We start from the raw sequence: 26850 nt of genomic DNA, 5'->3' as shown, positions 1-26850 counted from the left end.
GTTCCCCGACATCTGTGCCCTCTCAGGGTGCGAGGAACAGACAGAGGCCAGAGCCGTAGTCACAAGTCTCAGACCAGTGGGGTGTGAAATGAATTGGAAGTCCAACACACGCTCGCCCCTGCTGCACTCTCACAATCACTTGAGAGTTTGTGTTGCAGGGGCGTGTGTGTATGTGTGTTTGCAGAGGTGATCTAAAAAGCAGAGCACACGGAACGGACAATGACAGAGACAAGAAACTCTTTACAGACAGTATAAATATTTATAAATACTTTTGACAGATGCACTGTTCAATAGTTGGGTCACTATTTTTTTTTTCTCCAAGGCTGGATTATCAAGCACAAACCAGACTCAAAGGCCCAAATACTTTCAAATCTCTCAAAGAATGTTCCACATGATGTGTTTTGTGCAACTAGGATTTTTTTTTCAACATAACTGAAAACGATCATTTTGTGAAAGTGAAGTACAGAACATTCCTGCATGTTTAGCAGGAAGGGAATTGAGATGCATGCGCAGTGCACCCACTAGGGTTGAATTTGGCGCTGTTGTTATCCAGCGTTTGACACCCCCTCACCCTTAAAAAAGACTAATCACTGAGCAAAATTAAATGTTATATACAAAGGTGTTTGACCACGTCAATAGCTACTGTCTTGTTACCGCATTGCAGTAGCTCTTTAAAAAAAACACAACTTTTATGCAAATTGGCTGTGGAATTTTGCTTAAAATAAAGAACTTTGTTGACCAGATTGTTCGTCATTTACCAGTCAATATAGTGTAAAAAGAAAAAAAAGTGCTGCTGCAACCAAGAAAAAAAGTTGGCCCAAGCCGTAAAACCAGTGCAAAAAGTTAGTGCAGAGCAGGGGTGGGCAAACTTTTGGGCTCGGGGCCACATTGACTTTTACAGGCCGGGTCAGCACAAGGTATGATAAAAAAAATGTAAAATGTTTTTTTTTAACAATATATATCAAACATAAACAGAAAAAAATAATTATCACATTGGAGATCAATCAGTTCCAACATCAACTGCGGTGTCACTCTTTTGGGCTCTTGTAAGAAGTGACGTGACACAAGCTGAAGCACCCTGTCAGTTTTTCCAAAATCACAAAAGCGACAGCAGAATTCTGCATGCGGTTCATGTCGTGATTTCCTGTATTTTTTCCCCATTTTTCGGGGTCTCTTTTAACGGAGCTAGAGTGTGGGGAAATGAGTAAATGACTTGTCTGAAATTTGCTTTGAAAATAAAACTAGCGTGGTTTTAATGGTGCTGATAATGTTTGCTTGCATTTCACGCACAAACTGTTTTTTTTTCCACATGTAGCTTCAGATTCCGCTTGTTCATGTGTGTCAATATGTCCACAGCAAAACCTTAGATCACAAAGACAAGGCGTGTCATTCTCCTTGGGAAAATCATCAGTGTTCACAAGTTACTGTAATCAGCGTCAGATTCATCAAGAAAATAAATAAACTGACGACGATGAACTCCCCTCGCTCGAACGAAGTTAACGAGTGGAATTTCAGAGTCTCTCATGTTCTTTTTTTCTTGAGGAGTACAGGAGAGGCAAGACTGCCGATGCAACATAATTGCAAATTGAAAGTGCATGTCATGTGGGTGGCAGTAACTCATCTGTCACGGTTTGTAACCAGGGTTCGAGAACCTAAATAAGAATGGTCATAAAATGTTGTCTTCGGTTATACGTTCAACCCCGTTTTGTCTCTGTGCAATTCCTTCATTTTGTTGCGTCTTTGTTCTTCTTCCTGTTTGCTAGTCAAACTCAGTTTCTGAGAGATGTGATTTATTTCATTTTCCAGAAGTGGGAAACGTTTCAGCAAAGCTCCTGAATTCCGAGGTAGTGGTCAAATGAAAGATGCTGGGAACCGGGGTGTGTCCGCTTACACAACAAATAATTGACAACTTGTCATTGGCACCTTCTGACTGTGATTGGTTGTTTTTCCTGCGACCACCCCTGACCCCCCTTTTTTCTTTTTAATCAAACCAGTGATACAAGATGGGGCCAGCTGGGGCTGATTTTTTTTTCTTTCCACAAATCATTTTCTTCATATTGCTGGTGTCTGGTGGAATACTTGTACTACCTCCTAAATCATCGCTTTTCAGGAGGCCTCTAAACCACCGCATTTGTTCAACCATTAAAATTCATCCTCCAAAAGGTCAGACATTTTTAGCACTTTAAATTGATCAATAATTTGTTAAAATAACACGCACACATGTGGACTGACTGATAGCAGAGATTTGTGAAAAAATATAAAATTTAGCAAAGTGACATAGGAGGTTCCAGCCCGACGCCAATAAAATATTGTATGGTGATGCTGCTAGTTTTGAAAAATATGACAAAACGTGATTTTTCTGGATGGAGAAATTACAAATTACCCCCTTGACTGACAACTCTAAATTGTCTTATGGGCAAAGGTGAGTGAGAATGCTTTCCCAAAGTATGCTTGGATAGGGTCCAGGTCAGCTTCGCAGCCCTCATACACGATAGCAACCAGATGGATGGATGGAAAATTTGCAATTTTCAGGTCCATGTGTTAAAATTGCTTTCCAGGGCCGGATCTTGGCATGGGCAAGAGGGGGCCTGGCCCCCTCAAATAAATGTTGTGCCTCCCCTAAACCCTCCAAAATCTATTATATTTCACATATTTTAATTATCTCATGTCTCTCTCCTCCACTCCACTTCTTACTGTCGTAATGTCTTGTTTGCCCCCTCAAATATAAAATATATCAACTAGTTTCATATGTCATATTTCTTGACCAGCTGTCTGCAGCGAGTGGAGACATAACTTCCAGTCACCCTTAAGTGTGCCAAGTATTTGAGATCATAGTGCTTTATAAGACACTTGTTTAGTATACATGTAGTAAGTGAGTGAAATTGTGGCTGCTCCCTCATCCATGCTTGTCTCGAACTGGTGTATGTACTAGATGTGATCGGGTTGCTAGATGTGTTCGGGGTCCCGCCTGCTGATGACGTCACAGGTTTTAATATATTTTTGTAATATCTTTGACTCCATGTTTGTCACCCCTGTTTGTTGTGTTTGTATGTTCTGAGTTACTAAATAATAATAATAATAATAATAATAATAAATAAAGTGCATTTACTGCTACTTTTATGAGGATCAACCTTTTTTTTTTTTTTACATTCCACCACTGCTGCAGCAGCGGCTTATTGGGGACCAAGCAGGAGTGACCTAGGAGCTGCCGCGCCTATGTGACAGTAATGCAGTTTTTTGATTAAAATTTTTTTATTGCAAAATATGGAAATAGATCAGCCGGGGTAAAAAAAAAACACACACACATAGGCAAAAAATATATATTTGAGAAATACGTGATTAAAGCGTGACATTATCAGCAGGCACACAGCTACTGAAGGACCCTGAACACATCAGGAATCTGATTAAATGTTTTAAAGCCCCATAAGATTTTGACAAGCCTTGGTTTAAAGCTGGTGCAGCGGCACGAAATTGTAGCGGCTAAAATACACATCTGCTCTGTGATTGGCTAAGACCACCGCCAATCATCTCTCACGCCTCCGCAGCACCGCCCACAGTCGCTCGCTCGGAGGCAGCGCAGCTTGCTCTGACAATGCTTTGAAGGCATTTGGCGCTCGTCTTCGGTGATTGGAGAGCTGAGGAGAGAGAAAGGGACAACCTCGCCTCCTCAAATACCGAGCGAGGTTGTGGGCAAAGGAGGCAGAAAGCAGCAGAAGAAGGGCAGCCGCAAGAAGAGGAGGTGAAGTTGGTGGAGTTTTAAAAGCAAAACCTCAAAGCGGCTCGGACCTCCGAGGAGGGGGAGTGCTTTTCATCGCCTGCTCTTCGTTCTAGAAAGTAACTGATCTCCAGCCGCATTCGTCATGTCATCGTCCGGTAAAGACAACAGCGGAACCCCGCATGCCAATTACGTGGGACCCTACCGTTTGGAGAAGACGCTGGGCAAAGGACAGACAGGTTAGTGGGCAGGTTAGCGGCTTGCTGCGTGCACCCGGTTTTAATTGCGCCAGTAATTTGATGAGAGCTCGCGCAGCGCATGTGCAAGTCATTTAAGTGTTTAGTTCGCACCACGTCCCGCGGGTCCTTGTGTTCTGCTGTTTCCCACTGATTCGCTGACAGTCATTGTTCACGCAGTGGGACAGGGGGGTACATGGGGAGGGCTGTTGTGGATTGAGGTGATGCTGTTTTACATTGGTTTGCACTGCAAGTTTGTGCACGCGTGTGCGCGTGGATCGTAGGCGAACTGCTAGAATAAACTTTTGGTGTTCTTATTCCCGTGAGTGTGCGTGTGCACGCGCCCATGCGCGTGTATATATATATGTGTGTGTGTGCGCGCGCGCGTGTTCAGGTTGGAGCACAGCACCGTTAATCCCTATTTGCCCAATGCATTGATCTATTCTTAGTCCCTAGGCAGGCAAGGCAAGTAAAGCAGTCAGTCAGGCGGTTCTCCTCTAGGCTGTGACTGCATGACGTGAGTTTCCTCCAACATGGTGCCGTGGGTACCACCCTGACAGGTGCTGGGAAATAAGAGCTACATGAATCTGTCTTCATATCACCGTGGGCATGTTAGTGGTCTCCAAGAAAAAACGGCCCATATCTCACTATTGACTCCAATGACACTGCAGTTTGTTGTTGCTCAAGGTAATTCGTGATAGAAACAGGAGTTCACTCCATCATATTTGATTTGAGGGGATGTTTGGTCGTGTGTTGTGAGTGGTTCTTGTGAGGTGAGGTATGTGCTGCCAGCGGAGCCATGCATGAAACAGAAGAGGCAAGCTCCGATGCAGCGCTTGTGACCCTCTACAAAGCTCATGTTTCTGCTGTGAGATTTCCCTCCCATCTGTTGTCTAAAGCACAGCAAATAGGCGTTACTTGTGCTACCTGGCCCAGCTGGTCGTGCCGAGCGGCCGTGAATGCGTGTAAATTGCATTTTCTCTGCCAGTGTTTTTTTCAAATATGCCCCTGGTCTGCTCATTTCCCGAATGCTTGTGTAACCCCTCAGGATTTCCTCTCAACCCTGGATATGTGCCATTTTACACCTTTCCCCAAACTTGCCGATTTGTAATACATCATAAAATTTCCATGGCAAACTCCTCCACAAATTTAACATTTACAAGCCCCAACAGCATCAGCATGTTCAATTGTACTGTATCAAAAAGTCCAATGGACGATAATAACCGTGCTTTCTTTTTCAATAAACATATCAATATGCTGATTTTTGTCCTTTTCTGTTTCAGTGCCATTTACTTGCACTGCATCATAAAGAGATGTTTTAAAAAATTACCTAGCCAATTGTTAAATTAATACCTCCAATTCAAAGCTTGAGAATTTTAATCCCATCAATGGCAGACTGTTTGACAATTCAGTTTAGTTAGCCAGAATAATATATAATAATATTTCTATTAAAGAAGAGTCTTAAACCCACAACAGTGAAAGGCTAGCTGTACTCTCCGCAAGTGTACTGAAGCATACAGCCATGAATGTGACGTAAGGCCGTTCTGGTCAATTTTGCAAATGAAAATCACGTCGCATGAACTGAACAGAACTATAGTGCTGTATAGAACCAACGCTCAAGTGTTGCACACGTGTACCATATGTTTTATGATCTTGTGGATAAACAAACTCATTATATGATAGCTGCTCCATCGGCACAATCCTACAATAGACATAAATGTTGCATGGTGTTTTCCACCAAAGATGCATTCTGAATTTCTCACCACAAGTAGCTGTGATGTCGCTCCTCTCTGGTGCTGCTCCTGAATAATCGTCACTCGCAGAGAGACCCAGTTCAGTTTGCGCTCCCGAGAGGCTTTGCTGGTGGTATGCTGCTGGCGCAATGGTCTGCTGGGTACAGATTGGTAATGATATGGTGCTGCCCGGATCATCCATGCCTCATGATGTATTTATGAGCGGATTTTGTCCCAATTTCTGGCAAGGCTTGTTTGTCAGACTCATGTAAGAATAGATAAGCTCAAGTGTCAGATTTACATCCTTAGCTGTCTGTGTTGACATTTTAATGGTAAGATTCTGAGTTTTGCTGAGACAATCATTGAATAATTAATTTGAATGTGCCCAAGATTATCCTGCAACGAATGACATTTACTTCTGCTGAAGTAAAAGGCTCACACATGGTTTGTGTATGCTGTTAGAAAAACAATTACATAACCAGTGTCCATGCAGCTAATCCACGCTAGACCTATTTAGATTAATGACATGCATAATATCCCATTTGACTGTTGATGAAATATGTCAGATCTCTCAGGCAGGTCTTTGGGAAAGGGTCAGCCTGCAAATGTGCATGCCTCACGCACCAGGCCCAATCATGAGTGACAGTAGGCACCTTCCAGTAGGCTAAAGCTGTGGTGCTTGGGCCGTATTATTAGCGGGGAGGAGTAGGTGCTCTGGTTCAGCTGAGCAGTGGTGCTCTTCCCTGTTCATTAAGTGATTAGTTCTGACACAAACACACACGCACAACCACCAAAGTGGTTCTGGTTTGGCTTCCTGATTTAATCCCCTATGCAGCCAAAGTCCCCGGTCGCTCACACAATCACGTGGCCCAATGGGAAGCCCCGCCTCTAGCTTAGCCACGTAGCCCTTGCACGTTGGCAAATGCAGACTCGTTGCGCAGACTGCATTTTCTGTTCTGTAGCCTGATCATGTTTTTATGGACTAGTAACAACAGATGGAGATGACATTTGTGTGGTGTGGACAAGCAGTTTTGGTCCATCTTTGCTGTCATTTTCTCAATATTTCCTTGAGTTGTATTGCTTTCTGTCCAGTTTGTGCACCTGTCCAGGCCTGAACCGGGTCCTCTAATAGGTTGTGTCCACATTGGCGGCTGCTCATTAAGGCTGGAGCCACAGAGGCATGGAAGACAATCTTAAACCAGTGACATTTATTGTGCTTGAGTGTTGGGACCTAGTGAGACCTGCATGTCTGCTCGGTGATCATTGCGGTCCTGCCTCATGTGACAATATGTCCAAAACATGCATGGATTTTCTAATGTGATATTGTCGTTCCCATTTCTAAACAGAGTGAGCAGTTTTTGCTTTTTTGTGCACATGTGATGGTATGGTAACTTAAAAACATTTGTACATTTGCAGAACGTACAGGTTGCAAGTTAAATAGCATATTTCTTGCATTTTCTGAAACTTTAAGAAAGCCAACAATTCCTTTGTTTTGTGCTCAGAATAGCTGAATCATTGCTTTGTTTGTTCGTACATCAGAAAACAAAATCCAAACGTCTCTCCTTTTTTCTTTCTTTCTTTTTTCCTTTTTTCTGTGTTCCTGTATTTCTCTCTCTTTATCGTGTCGCTGCTTGATTAGTGGAATAAATGCCTCCTATTGTTTGGCTAAAACGGCCTCTTAATCCAGTGTAAATCCTTGTTCTTGCAAGATTTAGGTATTGACAAGCTGTGAGCTAGGGGTTGTGTAGGCTCCTTGATTCTTCGACGGACATCTAGAGAGTGAAATCATCAGCTTTTAAGGGCCTTTATATTGACATGCTCCCAACAAAATGCTCCCTATTGATGCGTGTTTGTTTTGTATCTTAGTTTGTATTATCCGCTAAAGTGTTGCTGCATTTATTCCGGAATCTGACGGTTGCATTTATCTTTGCGTCAGCACTGCTCTCATTGTAGTTCATACAAGGACTTTACAGCGCATGACTATGCAAGAACAAGCAACATGTTTTATCTACCCTTGTACACACACAGACACATGGGCTAGGCTGGTACGGGATTGTGGTACATTCCATGATAATGAAAAACCGTTAATTTGGTTTTGATTGATTGCTGGAGAGTCGGGGTGGTTCATTGAGATCAATTTCAAAGATTTCCTGTCGGGTGAACGCAATCCATTGTGTTTCACACTACATGATTTTCCTCACGGATGATGACAAGTGGGGAGGGAATGGTCACACGATGCTGTCAATGAAAAGCCTTTGACCAAAGCACGAAAATGCCTCTGTCACCTGTTGCCGTTAGAATTCACTTGATTAAAGCCGTGCTGGGCTTGAACAGGAGTGGTGACCTCCACCCCAAGTGTTGACAAAATGACTCAGAATTTGTTGTGAGAATTTACTTTAGACTGTTGAATGAGGAAATGAATGGTAAATTTGAGTTTTTTTGTGGGTTTGTCCTTGCTAGACGCCGACGTATGTTAGTGTTCTGGAACCCAGCAGCACCATGGGAAGCCAAGCCTTTCTGGGCCCAGCTGTTTGATTCTCAGGCCAAAGGCAAAGCCCTGAAATGGAGCCTAAATGTTGGCATGCTAAGCGCCTGTATGTGTGCTTCATCTGATCTGTATGTCCCGACTTTGACTTGGATTACTTTATGATGACAATTTCCATCATAGGGCACCTCTCCACTCCCATTCCTCATTGGCTTTCCCCCCGGCCAGTCAAGATTCATACAGGGATTCAACCATGTGGTAAATCAGACAAGACCTTAGTAGAATTGCATCGATTGGGAAGAATGTATGTAGCCAACGATTTTCAGAGATTAATGATGAGGAAAGAAGCATTGGGGCGTATAGTGAAGGATGAAGGTGAAGAGGATTGGTTGTAGAAGAAAATAAGGGACCTTGACTAGAAACACATAAAGAGGTCTTGATAGTTGTGAGTGCACTGAAATTATTAAGTAAATCAACGAATTGATCATTCTTTTCATTATGGCCTATCATCTTGTTTTTTTTTTCATTTCTCTATTGCTGACCTCCGGAGGCGGAACGGGCTTGATCTTTTGATGGGAGGTCAGTGAATTAGTGAAGCATTGCTGGAAGTCCATGCGCTATTACATTCTCGTATTGTACAATTAGGATGAAATTCCTGAGATTAAAAAAAAAAAAGGCTAGATACATGAGCACTAACTTGCACATCAAATGCAGTCTTTCCTCCTTTTCTACCACGTGGTCCGATTTCATCCAGCTCTGTGGTCATATCGCTTGTCAAGCGTGTGACATCATACCCTACTGGGACATTCAACTAAGAAGAGGAATGTAATTGTATGTAAATATCTGCCAAAAATGTTTTGTTGAAAGTAACACGCTGCTAACAAGGTGAGAAAGCCATCTTCAAAATCGACCTTACCTTTCCGAATAACCTATGGACATCCCTTAAAATGCTTTTATTTTGAACCTGGTCCTTGTGTGTGTTTCCTAAATGGTTGCCACTGACGTCAACAACACAATGTCATCCTATAATCAAGTTCAAACGCAAATTAAGGATGCTTAAAAAAATATATTTAATTATGCTGATATTGTGTTATACAGCGCCTGTTGCCAGCGTTTAATGGCTAGCCGCTAATCGAATGCCCCATTAAGGATGGTTACAACTTTTGAATTGCTGGACACTTTAATGCTGACAGCCTGACACATTTGCCGTTCCTAATGATCACGCTTTAACAGACCGGACTTTCTCAAATGTGTTGTTTAAGCCGGCAAAATTTCTACTGTGGTTCTCGCTTCGTCTCATAGACCACAATCGATGTGGAGAGATGTGGCTAAAATATCACCATCTTTTTAGAGAGGGACACAGTGTGCTACTAAACACAGTTTAAATTTAATTATAATAAAAAAAAGTTGATTATTAAAAATGAAAACCAGTTGGTTGTTCTTTAATAATTGGATTGCTGTTTATGTCTTCTCTAATTGTTCTTTCGCAAAGCAATAAATATATATTTTTTTATCTCAATACTTGATGTAATTTTCAGTAGGATATCCGAAAATCTAAATATTAAGTAACTGTAGCCCGACTTCCGATCTGTAAATCTTGATTCGTTGTGTGTTTCCATCACAGGCTCTGGATGTAACAGTTACAGGCTGCACATTATGTTACATCATAGTTGCGAGGCAACCTGCCAATAAATTAAATCGAGGCATCGCATCTCCAGACGTAATTTGTAAGCAAGCAACAACATTTGTGTGAATTCCTCGGCATCATTATCCACAGTTTTTGAATGCCGCTTCTGTTTTCTTTTGATCTTACTTTTGAATTCCACTGTAACGGAGGCCTACCTCTTCTTTGTGAGAAAATCAATGACATCAGTTTGTTTAGCTTCACCTTACAGTAACTACTACCAGGGGCAATTTGGGATCAGAGGTTTTGAGGTGATGATCTCACAGTCAGGCGAGATCAATTTCCCCTGTATTGTGTATTTCAATTTCAAGTTTACCCATCCCTCGCTCTGTGTTCTAAAAGGAATTATAATGTCTAACTCGTCAGTGGTATTCATCCGTGACTTTTAAATAAACACAAGCACATGACGCAGCCAACTTGTCTCATTCCAATTTAAAAGCGGCCAGCTGCACTGTCTCTGACCACCTGAAACATTCCCCTCGAGAAAAAAAACGTCAGTTAACTCAGTGCTTTAAGCGGGAAAAAATAAGTGCAAGTACTCCCCTTATTCGACTGTTGCTAGGTACTGCAAATTAGTCGGTGGGTAAAAGCAGACCATCAAGTTAATGATCGATAAATACATAAAAAGTCCCGGTAAGGCCAAAATCGAATGGCGCTGAAAATCTGTAGTGGTGCGTACCAGCTCACTTAAAGCAATGAGCTAAATCCTATCTAAAAGCAATTAAATGAAACAAAGATGAGGAATTTAAATGATAAAAGTGTTGCTGTGGAGTTGCATTACCACATCTCCGGGTTTAAACAATACACCGTGACTGCCTATCACAGGCAAGCGGTTCATTGCTCTGCCGGTGAGTGGTGGTAGCAAGTTGGGAAGCGAGTGATCGGGTGCGACAAGCCTTTTTTGATGCAAGGTTTGTGCTCTATTGTTGTTATTAAAATAAAACATTTCAGCTAAGTATTGGAGGATTATACACTTTTCTAACTTTTTTTTTTAAGGACACAGTGAAAAAGTAAAATAAACATTTTACGGGTGCTGGAATGAAATTTAGTGGCGCTTGAGCACCCCGAAAATGAGCTAGAAATGCCCACGGCAAGAAATTAAAGCTCCAAAATATATATATATTTTTCTTCCGATCACTGTCCTCTGCTTCCCATTTTTTTGTTGTGTCATGCTCTCATGCCGTTTAGAATTTCATGGTTGTTCAGTGTAGTGTACTTCCCCCCCCTGCTGCTCCGAATTGTTACAAAAATCTATCCATTTTCATGTTCTAGCGACGGTATAAAAGGTCTTCGTCACTTGCTGTGTTTTGCCTTGTTTGGACAGTCATTATAAGTCCGCTAGTATGTCTTTTGTGTCAGTTGAAATTAACCCTTGCTTAGCTGCCTGTCTGACTAAACCTGCGTGAACGCTGAGTCGGCTGCCAACGACGGTTGTCTGGTTGTCATGGTTTCTCTGCTTCTTGCTGGTTCTCAGTCTGCCTCCATGAAGAACGGAAGGGATTGCTCTCTCTTCTTCCACCTACTCACTCTTCATTTTCTTCTGCCTCGCTCACTCTCAAACTCTGCAAGCGCTTGCAATCTGAAATCAGCATCATATTATCTGAAGATTGCCTGCGAAATATGCGGCCTTTTCCCTTGTGTGTTAGTTTAACTTATTCATACTGAGTGTTCCCCCCCAATTTGTTCAGCTTTGTTGCAGCGGTATGTGATGTATGGTTCACATATGCTCGTGCAGGCTGCGTGCTTTTGCGTGTGCTCAGACATACGGCCATGGATCAGACAGGCTTGTCCTGCTCTTTGCTCTGCGCGCTGTTCTGTGTTCCCATTTTAAATCTGTGAGATTAGCACATGTGGGGAGCCTCGGCTTTAGTAGCTGTCGGCTCAGCTTGCCTTGGCAGGATGTCCTGTGATTGGGGGGAGCTCCGTCCTCATCCCCACAGCGCTGGCTGTCCTGCTCTACTTCATCCATTAATAAATATATAGGTAGGCCATTGACCTTGACTTTGGTACAATTTTCTCACTGCACCACCCTTACACATCCCACACTAGTGCTCCTGAATCCATCATAGGCCCCTATATAGGCCATGCATCAAAGCAATATGGTAATTGGAAGATTATTCTTATTTTGATCGATACTCATTGCATTACTATTATGCATAACTCAGAAAGATCAGTATGATCTTCTTACGGTGAGTTCATTTGCTGCATGAGCTCAGAGAATATGGATTTTTGTACTCGTATAGTTTATTTTTATTTTATTGCATTCTATACTTATAAGAGATGGTTATATGACTTACATTCTTTACATGACTTGGCAGAAAATTTACGACATCTTCTGTTAATTGTCCAGCCATCCGTTTTATTTCCGATCCTGCTTAACCTCATGTAGGTTCACAGGTGGATTAGCGACAATAGTCTTGCTGACCGTGTCGTCACACATCTCAAAATGCACTGTGCAAATGTTAATGATAACTGTTGAAAACGAATGCTGAATGAGAATGTTCCTATTTGTGACATTCTCCAGGCACGACAAATGGATTTGCACTTATTTCAACAGTTAAGAGAATGTAACAGTTGAATTAAGCGTGAGTTGATTGGTCATGCCTGGCGAATGCCGCAACCTGGAGAATGCCGCGACTGTTATATTACACTTGTCATTTGTGAGCTTTGTTTGGAAAAGAGTCTGTACCATGTATATCCTCTACTGGAGAGTATGAGGTTGAGAGGCTAGCAGATAGCATATGGTGATGATGATGATATGATAATAAAAATAACTTCATATGTATAATGAACTGACCCCGCTGTAATAAGCTTTTACATTTAGGTGCACTATCATGCATCACTTTACTCTCAATCTTATCAATATTCCTTGCATTCTTTATATGGTTTAAATTCACTGTTCCCAATTGAACTGATTGAGTGGCAAAGCAACGACGTAATATCATGCAAAAAAAGAAGCAGCATTGCTGCATCCTCATTCCAGATGGTTGTTTTTTTTTTTTCTAGGCATAAAGCTGCTTATTCATGACGATGTTGGATGTTAGTGATGTGTTTGTGTCTGTGCACTGCATCCTCCTCCTTCACATCAGTCTGATGATCCATAACAGTGCCAGAAAGGCATAAATCACAGGAGTTTTAGCACATGAGATAGTCCGAGTGGACTCAAAGAAGCCTCAAAAGAGGAGGAGGTTTCTGAGTGTGACAGAAAAACTCAGCACACTAAAGCACCTCTCAGGGTCAGCGCCTCTATTATCATTCAAATCCAGGACACAGCATGGGTGTCTCTCTCTCTTTTTCTCTCTCGCTCACTGTTTCTCTTTCTCTCTCTCTCTCATTGTCTTTCTCTCACTCTGCCTTTCTCCCTCTCTCTCTCTCTCTCTCTCTCTCCCTCTATCTCTGTTTCTATTTCTCTCAAACACACACACACACACGCCTACTACACGTTGTACAATGAACATTCACAGAAACCGAAATGCAGTGTGCAATTGTCTTGTGGGCGAGAGGAATCCCATCTAGCCATTTGACTTGAGCGGGGATGTGACGTCATAATGGAGAAAATGCAGCCACAGCAGGAAGGGCTGGACAAATGTGGGGGTTGATGGCTAAGGACACTCACCTCTTTTTATTTTTTTAATTAATCAACTAGTGGTAGGCCACATAGTTCAGCCTTGTTCTCAGTTATTTATTGCAGACAATTTCATGCGTTTGACTTTGTGGGGACAGTTTAGGGAAGGCCTTTTTTATATTCTAGCATGCCCCAGTACGCAGGGCACGGTGCATAAAAGCACAGCAAGATACGTTTGGTGTGGAAAAATGTGCAAAAATCCCAGATCGTCTCAAAAACCTTTTGAATGTTCTTCTGGATAAACTAACAAAAGATTTCACAGAGACACTCCAAGAACATGTAAAAAGCCCTCCCACAAGAGTGGAAGCTCTACATGTTGTTCATTTTGTGCTTTTTAATTTTGTTTTTCAAGTGTAAATGACATTTCTGGATGTTGTCCCTTAGTTCATTCAACCTTGTCCTCAATTTCACCTTAAACACATTTACCTGACATCGTAAGCAAGTATATATTGACTCTGTTGATAAAGTAGATAGGGACTAGAACGTGTGTGCATATTTGGCTTTTTTAGTGGCAGAGTCCATTTGGACGTGAAGAATCTGTTGCCATAGCAACATTGTTAGACGTGAATGTGGCCGTCCTTGAGCAAGTCATTTTTTGTTGGCCTACTTTGTTGCCCTCCTAAGTGAGACTTTATTGTATTACAGTTTCCATGATTGGAGCATTGCTAGTAAGTGTAAGCTTGGCCATTGGTTGGTCGAAAAGGGAAGTCCACACATTTTTAGCTACCGCAGAGGGGGGCCATTTAGTCAATTTCTATCGCCTGAAAATGACTTCACAGTTGCTCAGAGCTCAGGTAATGACCAATCACGGCTCACATGTTTTCTGAAGCTGAGAGGTGATTGGTTGTTAGCAGAGCTCTGAGCAACTGTGATGTCATTTTCGGTAATCAGCAAGTGGCAAAATTGAGATGGACAAAAAATGGGTGGGTTTTACGATTTAACTCATATTCCACAAACGTAGTAATAATCAGAATGCCAAGTTTCAACTAGTGGAGCTGCCTAGAACATATTCTTGGAAAGACATTTCTTTTAGCTACCCTTCCCCTTTTAACAAAACTGAAAACATGCTAGTCAACACATGTGAGTGCCTTATATTTGGAATGACCATTTTTATTTTGAGTTTGTATATTTGATCCCGTCATTTGTTTTAGTTCTAAGATGTTCTTTTTTTTCCATATTTGTCAGGTTCTGATTTTTAATAATAATAATGTACACAATTTACCAAATTGAATAACATTGAATCGGATTAGATTATAGATTTAGGAGTGTCCATCCATTCTCTGTTCAGCTTATCTTTAGCCTCAACCTATCCTCGTTGACCTTGCCAACCAATCGCAGGGCGCAAATAGTAAACGAACCATCCACACTCACATTTACACCAAAGTACGATTTTGAGGTTTCAATTAATTACGTAGAATATAGAAGGAAAACTGCGTACCCGACGAAAATCCACACAGGCATGGGGAGAACATGCAAAGACCTTTCACACAGGAAGGCTGGAGGAATTTGAACGTTTTCTGCACTGTGAGGCCAATGTGCTAACCAGTCTGATTTAAAAAAAAAAAAAATAAAATAAAAAATAAATAAATAAATTGTTGATGTTGTTGATTCACTCAGTAAATATACGGTTAATTTAGTGAGTATGAAGTAACATGATGCTTTGTCAACTTCCCTTGCAAGTTAATGTGATGCAGCAATCTCAGCTACAGTGCGGTAGCTTTACTTCATAACCAGCTCTCTCCTTATTTTCTGTATTCATTACTCTCCTTTTTCTTCCTTTATGTCTTACCACCCCCTTTCTTCTTGACCTTTGCTCCTTCTGCTCTGTCATTTCCTCGCTTCATGCCTAATGGATATTTCCCTGCAGCCTCCAGACCTTACATTACCGTTCTGCTCAGGTAGGTCTCATTTCATGCGGAGGTGATTATATCTCACCGGAAGCAATTCTGGTCTGATAACCGCAGTTTTGTTGATTCATACATTGGTAGGAAGAATTAAATTCATCCATTCCTTATGCGCCCTTGCAGTATACACCTGCCAATCATAAGACTGGTAACTTATACTCATGTCCACACATTAAGTGAACTTGAATATAAAAGGTCTAGTCTACACACAGTATAAATCTAAGCTTGATCAGGGGCACATTGGAATTTTCATGTTGTTCACCCGCTTATTACACTGTTCCATCTTTCCCGCTGCGGCAAAGAGGAGAAAACAAAACGGTTATTCGAATAAATATAACAAATCTCACACATAACCATGTGCAAGCATGCGTATAAATGGGTTAATTTGATTCGACTGCAGACTAATGGAAGAGGAACATACTGTGTTGTCTTTTAATGGCCCTGTGTTTTGAATGCTGGATTGAATCGAATGTATCATCATACTTCATGTTACAAGCAGCAGGGGAAAAAAATAACAAGTAGGTGGTCTTATACAAAATACTTCCATGTGCTCCTACTGTGCATTTTTGGGTTATTTTACAATGTGAGCTGTATTATAATTCAAAATAGAATTACGTTTGTCTTGGGAAACTTCTATTGAGTCAACCAGAAATGCACTCGGACCTGTTATGCAGTAAAGCCTTATTTGGGAGCTACCCAAGAGTTTAAATGAGTATTTAGTGAGGGTGTGCATCTCTGCAATAAAAGATGATTCGATATGTATCTCGATACATGGGGTCAGCGACGTCAAACCCATTTATACCTGGTGTGCATCGCTCATGAAAGAAAATCTTCAGTAATTCATTTCCTGATACTTGAGGGTGTGACGCCATTCAAGGATGGTGCAGTTTAAAAATGTAAAGATTTGATTAAGTTTGGTTAAATCAAACCCAATTTCCCAATTCAATGCGGTTTTCATTACACCCCTAGTTTTTAGTTACCACCTTTTGTTACCATTAATGTGCGGTACTAATACACTGAAGCCAGTGGGTGTGCCTAATACCTGGCCTGGTAAGGCTGACAATAACCTGAATTTATAACTCTGTCTTCCCCAGTGTCGCTACACTGCAACTTATTACATTGTGTCCCTATTGAGACTCCATTAAGTAATTCAGACCTGGAGGAGCGGTGCGTTTATGTGTATAGTATATAGCATTTTCATAGTGACAGCTCAAGACGCACAGAAAAATAAACACATGACAGGAACTGGCGAGATTCCACTCAGCATAAAAACACTTTTCCCAAATTTGCCAAACTCTTGGGGACTCATTAATCTCCAGAAAGACATGCTTGTATATTAGCCCAGCTCACGGCCGCCTGTGTATCTCGCTCTAAAAACGAGCTGACTTACCCATGAAAAGACATGTTTTATTTGCTCTTAAGACACTATAAAGTGGGCATTGATGCAAACACAATATACACACACGAGACACAGCAACCCTCCTCCTTTTCCATTGCATTTCATTTATATTATCATGCATCAAATCCCAGCACTGAAAGAGAGACTCAAGAACACAACATAATTTCTGATGCGCTTAACGCTCCCATTTGTCCAAGAGTGGTGGTTAATGTCCCTCTCATTTTGTTTGGCTTTCAGAAAAGATCCTCGCCTCATGCGCCTGTACCCTTTCAAGCTCTCGTTACTGAAGTGCTCTTTATTGACAATTATACTCGTGTATCTGTGTCACGTAGAAGTCACCTAAGTCATGGATGAAAGCAAGAAGAAAGATGAGCTCACAGTAGCTTCCTCCTGGGGTCCGAGCGATGTGTCCATCCTTGGAAGTGATTCATTAGGCAGCCCCCAGGATGTGCGCCAGGCCTCTTGTGGTCCAGACAGACTCCGTGCTTTACACATTCCTCTTTTTGGTTTTCTTTAGTGTCATCTCTCACGCGGAGGGTGAAGATGATGGAGTGGCCGCGTTGCACAACCTCGGCCTGGATATAAATATAGGCGGTTTTGCATCAAGTGATTTTACTGCACTGCCTTTGGGCGCTTTGCCAGTAAAATAACACAAATGGTGTTCATTATAGAATCGCTTGTAGATAGGTTGTTTTTAGTGGCACTTTTTTTTTTGTATTAGAATGTAGTGTAAGGTGCCGTGAGGCAGGGATGGTTATTTGTTCGAACACAAATATTCTGTCGACAGTCATTGCTTTTAATCTCAGACTGAGATGGAATTACATAGTCAGCCTCATAAATGTTGCGACATAGACACAATTCTCATCTTTTCAGCCCTAAACACCACCACAATGGATTGGAAATTTTAAACGAAAAAGATAAGCTTTCAGAGCAGACGTTGAGCTTTAATTTGATTTACACCCAGATCAGGTGTAGAAATTATGTGCGTGCCTCCTAGTTTTGAAGGCAGCAAAAGTAATGGACCAGTTGGGCATGTATGGCTGCCAATGGAGCTCCTTCTCTTGTTTTTATTGTTGATTTGACCGCTGACAGAAGCAGCAGGATGCATTCTGGGCAATGTGATTTGCTCATATGCAGAGTTCGTTGTACGGAACTTCCACACAGTGCAGTGCAGAGGGAATCCTCAACATCAGAAGCTGTTGCCCTGGTCTTTTCTCGGGTGGTCTCCGGGCCCCATCTTGGCAGGCTTTTGCTGTGTTGCCGCGTTGTGCGCGTTCCATGCTAGTGGCCTGTTGCCGCGACTTGCAAGCTTGTCCTAGGACAAATGGCTCCTTGAAATGCAGTTGCCCACCTGGATGTTCTGTGCCATTAAGGTCTTTTTTTTTTTTTTTTTTTTTTTTTTTTATAACCAAGTGTGTGAGTGAATGTCTTAGGTTGTTACTGGAGCATTTCTAACCTGAATGTGTGTGTTCTTGTTGACAAGTGGTTTGACGGTTGATTTTCATTCATACATTTTATGTATGAAAAGAGTACAAAAAGTTTGACTAATTGATTTGTTTTACATCTCATCCTGTAAAGGCTTCAGTGATTGTAAGAAATGCTAGCATATGTCCATAGCAGCTTTTTTTTTCTCTTTCCTCTCTTCTTCTTTGTACATGTGCATGTAAGTATACCACTGTTCACTTTTATGTGATTAATGTCCATGTATAAGAGGTGATAGGGTCAGTGTGGAGGTGCCTGTTGAACAAATGACAGTGATTAAGATAGGAGTTGGTGGGCTCTGACCTTCATCGGGGTTCTTCCTTAAAACACTACCCTCCCAACCCCCCACCCACCCCTCAACACATGCGTAACCTTATCACTGATGAGATGAGTGGAGTGCTGGGAGGAAAAGCTAGCCAAGTCATTCCACCTGGATTTATTCGGCAGCTAGAGCAAGGAGGAGCCAATGTTTGCAAATCATTTGATGGGAATTATCATTGTCGGGATTTGTGATTGGCTTGATGTGGAACATCCTAAATCCAATATCCCTGAAGTTGTAAAATTTTATATTACAACAACATATGCAGCAAAATTATTTGACTCTTCTTGCACAGAATGAGACCAGTGTGTGTTTTGCTTTTTCTTTGGCCTTTATCGCTTGAAAAATATGGACCACCGTCATGCTTGATGCCACGCTGTGAGACCTCTGCTCAGTGACCATCAAAGCTCTTGGAATGAGTTTTGTCTTTGGCTTTTTTTATTTTATTTTGCAGCAGCTATTCCAAAGATGGACTAACCTCAATGAGCAATATTATTAACCTACAGTCCACCGTTTCATGAACTTAGCCATAAGCATCCATGCTTGATTGTTTTGAAAGTTGTTAATGCCGTGTGGTTTTTATTTGTACGTGTGAAATTTTCAGCATTTTGGCAATATCAAATCAAATAGTCTGAAAACCAAATTTTCTTGTGTTTCTCTTTATATGTGAAGCTTGAAATAGACATGAGTCAAATAAATAGTCGACAGAGCGATCCCTGAGAGAAGTGCGGAGCAAAATAATGGAAAGAGTTTTATGCGGACAGAGATCGGCGGCGCCTGTAAACAGGAACAGAACAATATAAAAAAAAAAAAAAAAGAACAATTTCTATGTTGAGAAGACTTATCAGTCAGCGTCGTCTCGTCGTAGCTTCAATGACGATCCTAAGGTACAAGAAGTGAAAGACTCTTTTATTAAAAGCAGCTATCCAATAAACACTAAAAATGCTATGCTGATGCTTGGTAAATAATTACTTTCCAAAACATACACTTCAGTGGTTCACGTTTTCTTTTTTTTTTTTTTTTTAATACAAAGTGTAGTACGTCCTTGGCATTTACAATTCAACTCAAAAGTAAATGTGATATTATTGTTTTGCCATTTTTGCCTTTGTATGGCAATCAAGGTGTCGCTGAAACATTTCCTGTAAAGTGAAAGGTTTTATTTTGTGTGTGTTTGCTGGAAGAGGTTTGATGATGTAGACCTGTTTTAAGAAATTCAGCCATGAGCCACTCATGCTATGTGATTTGCCCCCCCGCCCTCATTTAAAAAAAACACACGTGTGCACATGCACCATTTTGCAATGACTATTATATGTGACCCCACGCGCGCAAAAAAAGAAAAAAAATTGCAGATATTGATAATGTTTAAATAAAGATTTGGTTGATTTGTGACTGGAATTTTACTTGCAGGTCTTGCTCTTAAAACTCTATATTGTTATCAGCAGTTGGGATGATTTTGATAGCTGATCTGGATCATTTTACTTGAACCTTAAGTCCTTATAATAAGATGACCCTAAACTCTATCAGCCTCAAGTGCCACATAACCTTTTTGCTAAGTATTTTATGGGACATGAAGTCCACGATCACGACCAACATTCATCAATTGGATGAACAAATCTTATTCTCATTATACAAATAATGGTGGCCACTAAATTCATCCACTGTGGTATTCAAATGAGGTTAATTAAAAGCCAAGCAACTTAAGCCCTTGCAGTATTAACAGATTCAAATAGCTTTTAAATTGCCTCAATGCTTACATAGCCCATATGCAAAATGGCAAATTATTCGTATCAACAATAAATCACCCGACTCGCTGCTTTTAAGGGGCTTCCTCATATTTCCCTATCCTACCTTGGTTTGAGCGGAATCTATATCTAAGATCCCGTGCTGAGGTGTGTCTTCTTTAAGGGCAGGTTTCCTTTGAATGAATTTTTATTCAAGTCATTTGTTATCAAAGGTATTTAATTTTTGCTGAAATCCCCCCCCCCTTTCTACCAGTTTCCCCCTCTTTTCCCCTGCCACGCCTTTCCCCGCCACTCCTCTTCATATAGCTTCCAGTGTCACCCTTCTAATTGTCTCATCTTCTGAGTCTGTATTCCTGCTGTCTGTCTAATAAGATCACCACTGAGCATGCCTCCCTCTCCGACTTAGCTCTTCAATATATTCTCTCGCTCTTATTGCTTCAAGTTCATGAAATGGAGTACCCTTTCTTCCCTTCCCCCTCATTCTTACCAAGTTTCTTCATCCCAAAATGATTTTTGCAACTCGTTCAATCATTATTGCATGAGGTACCCGAAAAGACGGTTTCCCCCCCCCCCCTTTGACGGTTGACTTCTTTCTCCCATACGGTAATTATTATTATTAAAATGGCGTTAAAGGTCTTACCTTGTTTCTTATCAAAATTGTTAAATCCTTTTGAAATGGTTATCGTGCCGAATACAGTATCACATTATACAATAAGTATAAATTTACACTAGCTAGCTCGTGAATGCAATATAGTACTGTAACCTACACAATAAAAAATATATAGGTGGAGGAATCAACCATTAATACTCCTTTAATCATACAATAACAGAATATACAAGGTGTCAGAAAATTTGCAGGACTAGCACAAAAGCTGTAAAGTGGCACAGTTATGAGTTTAACTCAAATTGCTCATATCTCAAAGTTTAATTTTAATGATACTACTACACTCAACGATACAGATCATCCCTCCTGTTATCGGTACTTTTTTGCTTTGGAATACACCAAAACAAAATTGGAAGTAACTTTGCTTTATTATTTGTTTTATTGATATAAATTAACCTGTCTTGCAACTATAGCAACCTTATTGCAAAATAAATAAAAACTGCAGAAAAAGAAATATTTTGAAATCAGTCAAATCTCTATTCTAACGTTAAACATTATACAATTACTCTAGTGTTAAAAAAAAAAGCGGTGTAGAGCAACTAGGCTCTTGTTCTCCTTGCACTACTGAGATGCACATTTTCTTTCTCTGCTTAAATTGCAAGCACTCAGTTAAGTTACGAGCGCACATCAGTCCATGCAGTACTTTGGTGAAGTGCAAACAAATTGGAGCAATTAAAATGGAACACCATGGTGGAAGTTCAGTTCATGAAAAATCTCTTTCGGAACAAAATTGCACAATCTCTTTGTATACATAGTTGATCGCCTGGCTGTGTGGCATGAACTTGTCGTGGGCGATGGCCTTCACACTGAAGAATGCGATCAATATAACTGAATTTGGATTGCGACTGTACTGCATTCTTTGGCCTTTGGCGTTGTCAGACTTGTCATACTTGAAAATCCATGACTCATCACCAATGATGAATCTCCGTAGCAAGTTTGGTGTCACTGGTGTCATCATCACTCACTCTGCTCATCGCTTGATGACCCGACACAAAATTTCCCACGGAAATTGTCCCGTCATGATCGGTGGCCCAACGATCGGAAAAACCACACCACAGTGGGGAAGTTTGCATCTTTTCACCAGTGGTCAAAGAAAATACTACAATAGAATGCGAGGATGACGTCAGGATATGCAACAATTGCTTCTATTCTCAACGCATGAAAACAATATACATTTGAATTTTCTGTACACACACACACACGCACACGCACACGCCCACAGCTCATATCCCATAAATATTGGAGTTGAATTTTCATCCGAGGCCTTCGTACAAGCAACATAAACTCAGCTGAACTCATTTGCATTCATATCGTGAACGAATATTGTTATATTGTCTCTGGCTAAACTGTCCAAGAACAACACTTTAAATTCACGCTTACATGCTAAAATTGTCATGAAGATTAGATTTTTTTTTTTTTTTTTTAATTACCGCGAGTACCTGCACAAACTTCTTCTCCTGGTCACATCAAGTATGAAATATTTTTCTAAAGGAGTAAAAGTGCTCAAAAGGGTAAATGTGCATGTCATTATCTTGCGTGACAAATTTGTCTGTACTTGGAACAACCACCCGAAAAAACAAGAACAAGGAAAGTGTGAATATGGATGAAAAGAGTGAGAGGTAAGCGTCATAGAAAAAGATTTAGGCTATCTGATGGGATTTAATCTCTCTCTGGCTCGGACCAGAGAGATTACCAATTTGCAGAAAAATGCTAGAAGATTAGGAATACACACACGTGATTGCATGCACGCGGTGCTCTTCCACACACACACACACAAACACACCCCCGCGCACACACACGCAAACAATGTGGCGTATTAGGCCTCACGACTGACCCCAGGCCCAGGGTGAAGCAGATGGCTTGCTCTTTGGGTTGTTATGTAAGCTAAATGACTAAGCGTGGTTTCTTGCCACATGTGCAAACTGTTGTTAGGCCCATTCCATGTTGTCTTTACATCACATAGATGTCGATTATTCGCAATGCAATAGAATTGACAGAATGGGGGTGGTGTCCAATATTTATCAACCACCTGGATTTTAGAAATGGAATATGTGGTTGACCCGTTAAAAGTAGAAGTGTAGGAAGCAGACAGACGGATCGTCAGAAAGTGGGATGGCAGTGGTATGGTGCCAGGGAGGACTAATGACTTCCCAGATAAGCATCCACGCTCACAGGCTCACACACCAGTGATATCAGTTAGTCCTGTTGGCATGGCGACCCTCCCATCTTGTGCGGTCACCTTGTCTGTCCCTGTACGTTATACTGGAAGTGTGTGTTTGTATGCCTGTAGTGTGTGTGTGATGGAGTAACTGTTTACAAGCTGACAACCTGAAATTAAGAATGTTTTTACTGTACGGGCTGTTGCAGGTCTAAAAATCGATACTGTGCTGTCCTATTGTAATTCTTCTCTGTGATATCTATGCTTAAAGTCACTGTCACGTTGAGGTAGAGAGGATGACGTCACCAGCAAAAGTTATGGCAAATTCAAGTCTGAGATGATGTGTTGCCTCCATGAGTGAAAATATAATCAACGCTTTTACTGTCTATTGTGATTTGAGTTACTTGTCTTCAAAAGTACCGGTATAATTCAGATTCGGGGCTCAAAAAAGATCCGCCGCAAAATGCCCCCCCTCCGCCCCCCCCCCAAAAAAAGAAAAAATAAATAAATAAATTAGAACAAATTGTCTGCTCTCAAGAGTGCTGTAAATCGAAAATCTATATCTAAATGTATCTCGAACTGTGGGACAGAAATGTGGATATGAACCAAATCTCAACTCTGATGTATCGTTACAATCTCGATAGTTTTTCAAGTTTTCCATCAACACAGCTGTGTCATCAGTGTCTGATTTCCATTGGGCTTTCCTTTTCCATTTTATGAAAGCATCCGCCATCACCAATCTGTGAATGACTGAACGAGGCAAGGTCTTAAAAGCACTTTGCATAATTTGAAGGTAGCAAGGCACCATAGTCCAGTGTATGATTTGATATCTAATCCGTACCACCAACTAGTGTCTTGTTGTTGTATTACATCAGTGCATAGGGCACCTGTAGACTAATTACACGGCTAAGATTTTCTTTTTTCATGAGAAACAATGGGTTTGTTTATATCAGGATCCTGTTGATGTTGAATGTTTTTCTTTTTGTGGTGCTGGAATATGAACTAATCCTGAATGCAAATTAACCTAATCCATTGTGCAATCCATTGTGCGTGATGAAGTGTTAAGACTAGTCCTATCAAGTATGTTGTAGAACAAAGGGCTGAGCAGCAGGAAACCTGCACAGACATTGTTGCAGCAAAGGTTACACGAAGGTTAGCTCATACTACAGCTTGTCTCTGCGAGTTCTCCTGGGAAACAAGCATTCGGCAGCTTCCCCCCCTCACTCGCACTGTACACCCGGGCTGACTCTTGAGTACCGTGGGTGTCTGTTTTGAGTTAATTTCTTATTTATGTATACATAATGTGCATACTTATGATGTAGCACCACCAGTGTGGGGGGTGTCTGGGGCTCACATGACTTGACAAGGAACCCAAGGCAGTCGAGCAACAGAGGCACGTTTGAAACGGTGGTGACATGCTCAAAAAAGAAATGCACTCCGATCTATACACTCGGCCCATAATATTGTCGCCTGCATTTGTTTTTGTTGATCATTATTGTCAATAGTGCAATCTAATCTTTCCTTCTTTATTAAAATTTTTATTGCACTTCCCGGGTGATTGGCGACCCCCTGACATGATAAGAGGGCCCCAATAGTTGGCCTGCCCCCCGATGGCTGCCTGTCAACCAGAAGACTGTCGGGACCTTGGCATAATTTGCCTTTCTAAACAGGCAGCGCTGCTTCCATCATTGTCTCTCTCATTCTCTCGCAGTTGTAGAATTTGCTTGTGGATCTTCTCATTCATCCAAGTCATTTCATTTTCACTGAATCGACTAGAACCGGATTGCTCTGTTTCTTATATGACATTTTGCTTCTCATGAGGCTTCATCGGTTCATGCAAGAGAGCTTCAACGACTTGTTGACAGGCTGAGGCCTCTCTGCAAGTTATCTTACAACTGTGATTTTGTGTTCCAAAAGAATGATACCCTACAAGGTTGAGGCGTGTCTCCAATTTGTCGCATAGATAGTTGGGTTTGCCACACCTAGCCTTTCTGGATGAATTGATGAACCCTACTCAGATGAGAGCCGTCCGGTTGCAATCAATTCAATCCCCTGAGACAGCTACATCATTAAGTTATACCCAAAGACTTTTGTCAGGCAACTCTTTCTGATAATTGTTTTAGAAATTACGAATAACAAGCAGGGATGGGCACTTTATCTTAGTTTGCTGGTCTGTCCTACGTCCGCGACCTGGGCAAGCTTCTATCATCGTCCCTCCGTTCTGATTCTTAAAATAACCGTCCTGCATTTCTGCCCGTCATCGTCCTTTTAAATCGCTTTCTTCCTTGCATTTCACCAGTCCGTCCTCGCCACCCCCCCAAAAAAAACCAACACACTAATAGCAGAGGTTTCAAAATTGACTACATTTCGATTCACATCCACTTACCGTAATTTCCGGATGAATTTCAGACTCTTGTCGCACAAGATAAATTCACAGATGACCTCGTACTGGGGTCACACTGTAGAAATGGCTGCGTTCATTGCATTTCATCGTTTTCTTCGAAAACGCAACTTAAGATGCTTATTTTGGCTCTCAATTGCTTCTTTACTCAGACGTCTGTGTGTGCGCGTGGGCGGGGGTGCGCGTGTGTGTGTGTGTGTGTGTGTGTGTGCCTACAAATGCACTACCCTGGGCTTTTTAAGGCTGAACGCTGCTCTGCATCAGGACTGAGGACTGCTTTAGGCTGAATCTTGAGTGTTCGCCCCAGGCTCGTCTTCCTGAGTGGTCCCCGCGTGCTCCTCAAACTGACACCACTCATGCACGCTCACGTTCAAGCACTTGTGCGAGCACACCTGGGGATTGACATGTCTGTGTAAATGCGCATGCAGTGTGTACCCTATGCCAATACGCAGTATGAAATGAATGGAGAGTACTTGTCATGTTGCATGTAGTCATACTCTATTGAGGTGGAAACAACGCACACAGGCAAGTGTGCATAGTGTTGACCCAGACATTAAAGATCAGGTTATTGCTTAGGATAGCTCATCGCTTTCAATAATGCAGCCACTGCAAACATATCCGTTACGTAATATTGCCAATGAGCAACCGACATGAAAAACGGTGAGCGGTGGCCTTGTGTTCTTCTACGTATCGCTGATTCATGTTCGTTGACCGATGCATCCTTTGCGTGAATCCTTTGCTGCTTTTTTTGTGTACATCTGACTGGGGTGGGAGGTGCCAGATATGCATCCAGTGTATGTTTGCTTGCGCGACTGTGCATGTGCTGAACAACTGCAGCTCCTCGTAGTGAGTTTATTCCTGTCAAACTTCACGAAGAAAGACTCGTCCAGAGGATTTATAGACTACTATATTTTCTACTAGCACTGGCTAAGCGAAGTGTCTGTCCATCAGTGAAACAATAGAACTTAGCATTTGATTGAAATGTTGAGGTTTATTGCAGCAGAATTGAGAAAGAAAGAGCGACATTGGAGGAGTCTGGAATGGATCCCTGGAGAGCAGCAAACTTTGGAAAGAGTAAAATACGGAAATTTTGCTTGTTTCGATGCAAAAGACACGATTTGGTATGGCACAAAAATTATTTTTGACCTGTCCTGGGAAAAAGCAAAAGATTTATTTCAAAGTCTTCCTTTTCAATTTTGGCAATACACGGGCAGGTTTGCAGTAGCATTTTAATAACCTTAACTGCATCTCATTCATGTGGGATCTTGTTAACCTTTTCAGGGAGAACGTGTATTTATTTATG

At 41.4% G+C, this 26850-nt stretch overlaps 1 protein-coding gene across 3 annotated transcripts in view; it reads left to right on the top strand.

Annotated features, from left to right (window-relative positions):
• The first annotated feature begins 3562 nt into the window (after window positions 1-3562).
• The window catches only part of brsk2a (BR serine/threonine kinase 2a), a 166549-nt gene continuing 143261 nt past the window's right edge, over window positions 3563-26850 (top strand). For 2 of the 3 annotated variants that reach the window (XM_088297803.1, XM_088297804.1), the window contains exon 1: window positions 3564-3954. In XM_088297803.1, coding sequence (XP_088153929.1) covers window positions 3861-3954 — 94 coding nt within the window. In that variant the 5' untranslated portion in view covers window positions 3564-3860. Of the gene's footprint in view, window positions 3955-26850 lie in introns of all 3 variants that reach the window. The other variant, XM_088297802.1, reaches the window with a different exon arrangement.

This window comes from Idiotropiscis lumnitzeri, chromosome 6 (assembly GCF_059441095.1).
Source record: "Idiotropiscis lumnitzeri isolate Australia: NSW breed Sydney's pygmy pipehorse chromosome 6, RoL_Ilum_1.0, whole genome shotgun sequence".
NCBI lineage: Eukaryota > Metazoa > Chordata > Actinopteri > Syngnathiformes > Syngnathidae > Idiotropiscis > Idiotropiscis lumnitzeri.
This window is presented reverse-complemented; position numbering and strand designations above follow the sequence as displayed.